The 6,930-nt window shown below is 37.6% G+C and overlaps 1 protein-coding gene across 1 annotated transcript in view; it reads right to left on the bottom strand.

The window, feature by feature from the left end:
• LOC149117002 (uncharacterized) overlaps positions 1–4,072 on the bottom strand; it is a 5,645-nt gene extending 1,573 nt beyond the window's left edge. Inside the window, exons 1-2 of the mRNA XM_089280625.1 lie at positions 4,014–4,072; positions 3,439–3,528 (exon numbers count right to left, since the gene is read on the bottom strand). Of these exons, the coding sequence (XP_089136751.1) occupies positions 3,439–3,528; positions 4,014–4,072 (149 nt within the window). The remainder of the gene's footprint in view (positions 1–3,438; positions 3,529–4,013) is intronic.
• Positions 4,073–6,930: the final 2,858 nt, after the last annotated feature.

Genomic DNA, 6,930 nt, shown 5'->3' with positions numbered 1-6,930 from the left:
GCCGTTTTGGTCATAAATAGGGTATCGATTTTAGCTGATTTTGGCCATTTTGGTCATAAATAGGGTACGGTTTTTGCCCTTTAGCCTTGATATGGGTATGTTTTAAGAAGAAGCCACTTTTTCATCATTATCGAAAAGAAAATCAATAAAAGCCCTTCACAAATTTATATGTTTACGGTAGTTTAATATTGGTTTGAACTAGGGAGCTAATTGTAACGCAGGTCTGAAACAGGGTTTTGATTTGAGGGTCAGGTCGTAAATAGGGTTTCGAATTTTTGGTCAGGTCATAAATAGGGTAAGGAATATCGCAGATTTTAGTCATAAATACGGTGAGGGTTTTGGGAAGCGGGCCGCACACCCCCAACCAATTTTTCTGGGAGTACCCCCTCGGGAGCCCTTCCAGCCCCCAAGAGGAATTTTTGCTCAAAAATACTCAAGTTAAGAGAACTTTTTGCATTTTATACGAGTAGTAAGTTTACCCTTTTTACACAACACAACGCAACAGCACTACTTCACCGAAAATTTAAAGAAAGAGAAAAAACCTCTCTGACACGTTGAAAGTCTGATTTAATTCAATTGCACTTTAACTTGGTGCCACACAGTCTTCAAAGAACATTTGAACAGTTTTCATACTTTTTACCTTTAAAAATATCGGACTGAAAAGAATGTCATAAAATGCCCATCAAATAAAAATATTAAACTGCTACTGCAGAGACGTAAAAACACTCTAGAAATGAAATCTTCTTTTTTGTTTGTCAGCTCTAATTGAATTTACTACCTTGTGAAAAACAAGAGTGTCAAATTACCCATTGTAACTAAAAAATAAAAATATCTCGTTATATTTGCATGCAATAAGAGCAAAACAATCGTTACCTGCACTTACTATTGTAAACGTTAGAACTGCTTCAAATCTAAATAGTCTCGTCTCCTCTAAAACATGTCCTAAGAACTAGAACCGACGATTCGTGACCTCTAATTGAATTAACTCCTTGTGAAAAACAAAAGTATCGAGTTACCCTTTGTAATTAAAAATAAAATTATCTCGTGCCATTTGCCTAATACTCATGAACTGTTTCAAAACTCAAGACTCATCTCGTTCATAACTAGCCACCATTACACTGAGAATTATGCACTCTAAAACAACCCAATGTACGTATGTAACTGTCACACTCCCCTCCAAACCGGACTAAAAATCAAGAAACGGCAACATACACGTCTCTCTTTATTTTTCAATTACCAAAGTCCTTGTGTTTATACATACCTTGTCTTTCTCACGCACCATTTACCTTTACAACAAGGAATTTGATTGGCTGTTCATAGTAGATCCAATCTGATTGGTGTGACATACATACATCTCTCACTTACTCACTCACTCACTCACTCACTCACTCACCCATTGACCCGTCCATAACATACCCGACGCGCCGACTAAGAGGTATTTTTTTTACAAAAAAATAACTCAAAAATTAGCTGTCCTCAGACTACGCAGAAATTGGTCATTTCAGACTACGGCTACGAAATGTACAAAGATTTATGACGCACGTGCACAGCTATTGTTTTGCTCATTAAACCTTTTGTTTGGTGACGTTTTCGTTGCCGTCGTAGTCGTGGTTTGCTTAAGTTCCCTATTGTCGCCAAGTTAACCTGGAGGTTGGAAGGGGAAAACTTAAAAGTAATTTACATTGTTTTGTATCCCGATGGAATGTCAAGTTACGCTCGGCTCAAAATATTGATATTGAGCGAACTTAAACCCACTGTATAGAAGGGGAAAAGGTAATGTGAATGCACATTATCCCTTTCAAGACAAGCGGTGCATTCGCTTATAATGTCCATTCATAATAATGACGATGATGATGATGATGATGATGATAACTTTATTAATGTGTCGAGATGTTTAGCCGAGGGATAACCCTCTACTAAAAGAGGACACCTACCTAAAAAGAAATTATAACATCTAAGAATAGTCAGGACTCCAAGGACTCCAATTCGTACTTGCGAATGACCAAAAGTGCTTTGAAGTTCAAAGGATGGATAACGTTACTTACTGGAAAAAATCATCATATTGTGAATAACTATCGACAAAAAAAAAAAACTACGTCGTCCAAGGCATAGTGGTTTATTTGGCGGGCCTGCTGGATAAGAGGTCAGAAAAGGGCTAAATAGAGGCTTGATGCTACTATGATAACATTTTTGCCCTTGAATGTTTAGATGTATCGCATAGAATTCCACCAAGGATAAAAACGGCGTTTACCGTTTCTAAAAATCTACTTTAATTCCGGAGTTGTTTGAGTTTTAAAAATTTTTAAAATATGCAAATGAGAGGAGTGATGACGCCATACACTCAGCTCATTATCACATCAAGCTATCTCGGTCAATTTGCAGCAAAGACCAGTGAAACTTGGTAGGCTAATACTTCTGAAGGAAACACACCATCGGCTGTAAAAAAGTTATTTTCTCCAGGAAACTCACTCTTTTCCAGTTCCCTTCAATCGGGTTCCAACATTTTAGTAACTTTTAGCTCGAAAAACGTTAAAAAAAGCCCACAACTCGACTTAACATATTTATGTATTTGCTGGATAGGGCAAATGAGGAACAATTGGCAAATATGAAAATGGAACCCCAAAGTTGGCCAGAAGACCCTTTTGATGTTGGGGTGATCTGGAATCCAGTATGTTGCCATGGTAACAAAACTGTTAAGCTCATATCGTGGGGTACATCTAATGATCTTACTGCAAAGAGACAAACAGTTCTGATACAAATTGGCTAAGATGTGTTTTCGTCTCATTTGATCAAAATTTAAGGCGTCATCATTTGGCTAATTTGAATATTTTAAAACTTGAATATCTCTGGAATAAAAAGAGGAATTAGAAACAGTAAACAGCATTTCACTTCTCGTACAGACAGCTTGTTTATATTTTAAACTGGGCTAGATAGGAAAGATTCGAATTTCATCATAGTTGTACTACCTACTGCTTTTGTATGGGCCATAAGCACTTTGACGAGAAGAACGAGAAGAAGACGTCATGTTGTTCTTGTCGTCATTCCAACACATTCCTTGCCTCGGCAACCCAAATTTCCCGTAGGATATATCTACATATTAAAAAATAGTAAAAAAAATCATATTTGATAGTGTCTGAATGAGGTCATACAAGTGTTATTGGATATGTTGGAGGACTAACATACCTTCAAATGACTCGATCGAGCAGCCTCCTTACAAGTATTCCCCTTTGAATGAGTGTTTTGTTAATGAATGCCCCTATTTCAATAACTAATTGACATTACACTGTAAACCTTTTTCGGTCCCGGTCTGCATTGAGAAGGAGTAGTTCGTCCTCCAACATGGCGGATGTAAAGTTCGTAGACAACATTGTTCCGTTGTGGATGGCCACGCAGAAAAAGTTGTTTTCGACTATTTAGAATGCTTCATGAATCACTTACGGATATTTGTGGCAAGTGATTATCGTCTCTTGGCCTTCATGTATTGGATTTTTACAGTGGTCGCAAGAGGGAAACTCACGCTTATAGCATCTGCAATAAATAAGCAGCAACGTTAGATCCTGCTCTCCTTGGCTGCAAATTTGCGCTAAACCCAGTTACTGCTATACAGGATGACACAAATAATGCAACAAATCGAGTAATCGTCTGTGGTCTATAAAAGAATGGCCATAAAATAACCCCAGCTAGTTTATTCTCCTTCAAACAGACGAATGAAAAGAGATGGGATTCCTATTTATTCCTTGGGGAAACTTGAAATGGATTCTGTACCTCGTGGAAGAGACAAAAGAACACTGAAGGCCCTAAAGTGCACCTATTCAGGATGCCCACCTTGTTTGTAGAAACCTGTAGTCCACTAAAGCTCTTATCAAGTTATCGATGGATAACGAGTGTGAATATCTTTCATTCCCGATAAACGATTGTTGCCGAGATTCAACTGAACGCCATAAACAGATAGTAAAGGTCGTGGTGGGCATTATTTAGAGCAAAGAGAGCCTCCCACAGTTTAATATGCTTACCTTAGGCAATAAGGCTTCCAGGATCCTTCGCACTTTATGCACGAAGGAACGTTTACCATGTTGGCAAACTGATGTATCTCAAAATTGCGGTGGATTACCATCCAGAAAAAGCTCCAAGGGAGCTTCGTTTGACTAGGGGATTTCATTGAAACCTTAGATTATAACCTAATCAAAGGACTCTGTAGGATATTTTACCGTTTTGCATTGCGCACCTCCTTTCTTGCAGTGATAGCGTCACAGTGTTGTTCTTGAATGGCATAGCGTTACTGGTAAAATAAACTTAAATTTCTTTCACATGTGGCGAAGTATATAACATAAGCACGCAAGGCGTGCAAGAGTTATTTTTTTTTTGTGACTTAAAAGCCCTGGAGGTAGCAGTACTCGGTGGACACTTAACAGTTATGATAAGGGTAACTCATTCACGTATACTGGTCCCGGATTCCATTCAATGGCATTATATGGAGTTTAATGTTTTTGTACAACCTTTGATGATTGTTGTCCCTAAATATTTCACAACGATTCTTCAAAACAACTCTTTTCCTTCTTTTTCTCCCTTTTAGCTGATATCCCAACGAAATGCTTAATAAAACAGACATGCTCTTTTCGAATACTAGTTTGTCTGAACTTGTAAAGCATGGACGACCTTGGAACAGCCCCAGTACTCTGTCAAATAAGCATCTTATCTTTCTATTTTTCTGTATAGCAATCTTAAGTTTGGAACAGATTCTTGAAGGTTCTCAACATCTAAGCTTACGTCTTTCAGTCATCCCTGTGGATCATCCGTTACACACGAAAATACAATATTTCGATCTTACACCTTTTAACTCGTTTGCAAAGCATCTTGTTCCCTCTAAATAATTATTGTAATCGATCGAAGACATGAGCTTAAAATCCCTAGCGTTTGCGCACAATCCTTCACTTGTTTTACATTTAGGAAAGACTGCTCTTTCTCTAAATTTCAATAACCTAACGCTTCGAATCTTTGTTGATACCTCTTTGCACACATACTCAGTTTGAACAACAGCATCTGCAACTTTACCAATATCCACGTCTCTCTGATCTACAATTGTTTCTCTGCCATCCTCTTTCTTTCATGCGACTACCATAGCAAACATCTTGTATGACACCACACCTACCATACGAAATATTCCCAACCAACCTCGAGATAACGTATACGTAGGCCATGACGAGATTTCTTACCATTTCTGCAACAGTTTGTAATAACCACAGAAGTAACTTCATAATAACACAGATGAGTACTTTCTACAATTTTCACTTCGGTCAGCAAAATTAGCCCGTCCAAAACGAAAGCTCGAATCACAATTTAGTGTTGGGCATTTTGCCGACTACGTGTGCGTTGTAAACAGCTGAGCGTCACACAAAATACTTTTCATATGTAATTCTCCCTCGATATAACAATGTAAAATGTAAAATCTCCAGATTAATATAGATAACATCCCATTTTCTAAGAGGCAATTTGATTCGTTATTTGATATAACCCACACTGCGATCGGTGTGACGCGCACAGGCTTGGCTCCCTCACTCACTGACCACATAGCCCTTCCAGCCCCAAAGAGAAATTTGTGCATAGAAATACTTAAGTTAAGAGAAAACTTTCCTCATTTTATACGAGTCATAAGTTTACCTCTTACAGAACGCAACAACACTACTTCGCCAAAAATATCAAGAAAGAGAAATAACCTCGCTGGCACTTTAAGTCTGATTAAATCTGATTTGGCGCCACGTAGTCTTCAAAGAACATTTGAACAGTCTTCATACTTTTTCACCTTTAAAGAAAAGATCTCGGACTGAAACGAATGTCATAAAATGCCCATGAATTAAAAATATTATACTGCTGCTGTAGAAACACAAAAACTGTCCAAAGATGTTAGCTTCTATTTTGTTTCATATCCTGGAAACAAGAGGCGATAAATTGTCAGCTCTGATTGATTTTACTCCCATGTAAAAAACAAAAGTGTTAAGTTACCATTTGTAACTAAAAATAGCAACATCTCGTTTTGTTTGTTCAAACATTTCATGAGAACAAGTCGTGACGATTCGTCACCTCTAATTGAATTTACTCCTTGTGAAAAACAAAAGTATCAAGTTACCCTTTGTGACTAAAAATAAAAATATCTCGTGTCATTTGCATACTACTAACTCATGAACTGCTTCAAAACTCAAAACTCATCTCGTTCTTATATAACTAGCCACCATTACACTGAAAAACGCGCTATGAAACAACCCAGTGTATGTATGTAACTGTCACACTCCCCTCCAAACCGGACTAAAAATCACAAACCGGCAAAATACACGTCAGTCTTTATTTTTCAATTACCAAAGTCCTTGTGTTTAATACAATAAAACGCTCAAGACTTCATATACAGTGTACCTCACGATAGTTATCTTGAACAAAAACAATTTTCTTTTTCTTCTACTACAATTCGTGCTGGCGAAAACCGAAAACCCTGATAACATTGAAGAGGAACGATTCAGTTTCGTTTAAAACGTATCTTCTCATTCCAGTAGTAAACAATAACCATTATAATTGTAAAATCGTCACAGAATAATATCTTTTTGCTCTGTTAACCAAATTAATCTTAGTCTCTTCGCTTTTCACATTGAAACTCATCAATGGATGCTGAAATTAACGACACGCCCGGAACACTCATTACGAACTCTACAGCAATATTTAGGTTTCAATACAACACGCAAACGATTTGAACCTTGTCGCAGCCTCTTCACATTCCCAGTAGTGCATTCCGCCCCCTTAAAATACAATTGTTCCCATCATAGAAACCATATCAACTTTTTTTTCATTCACATCTTAAACCTAGCACTAGAGCGGCTAAGACTCATTTAATTCAAAACCTTATCTAATGGGAAAAGCTCAGCGTTCATCGCATGCTCCGGCGTA

Source organism: Orbicella faveolata, unplaced genomic scaffold (genome assembly GCF_042242905.1).
Source record: "Orbicella faveolata isolate gen_17 unplaced genomic scaffold, um_ofav_v1 contig_12, whole genome shotgun sequence".
Lineage (NCBI taxonomy): Eukaryota > Metazoa > Cnidaria > Anthozoa > Scleractinia > Merulinidae > Orbicella > Orbicella faveolata.
This window is presented reverse-complemented; position numbering and strand designations above follow the sequence as displayed.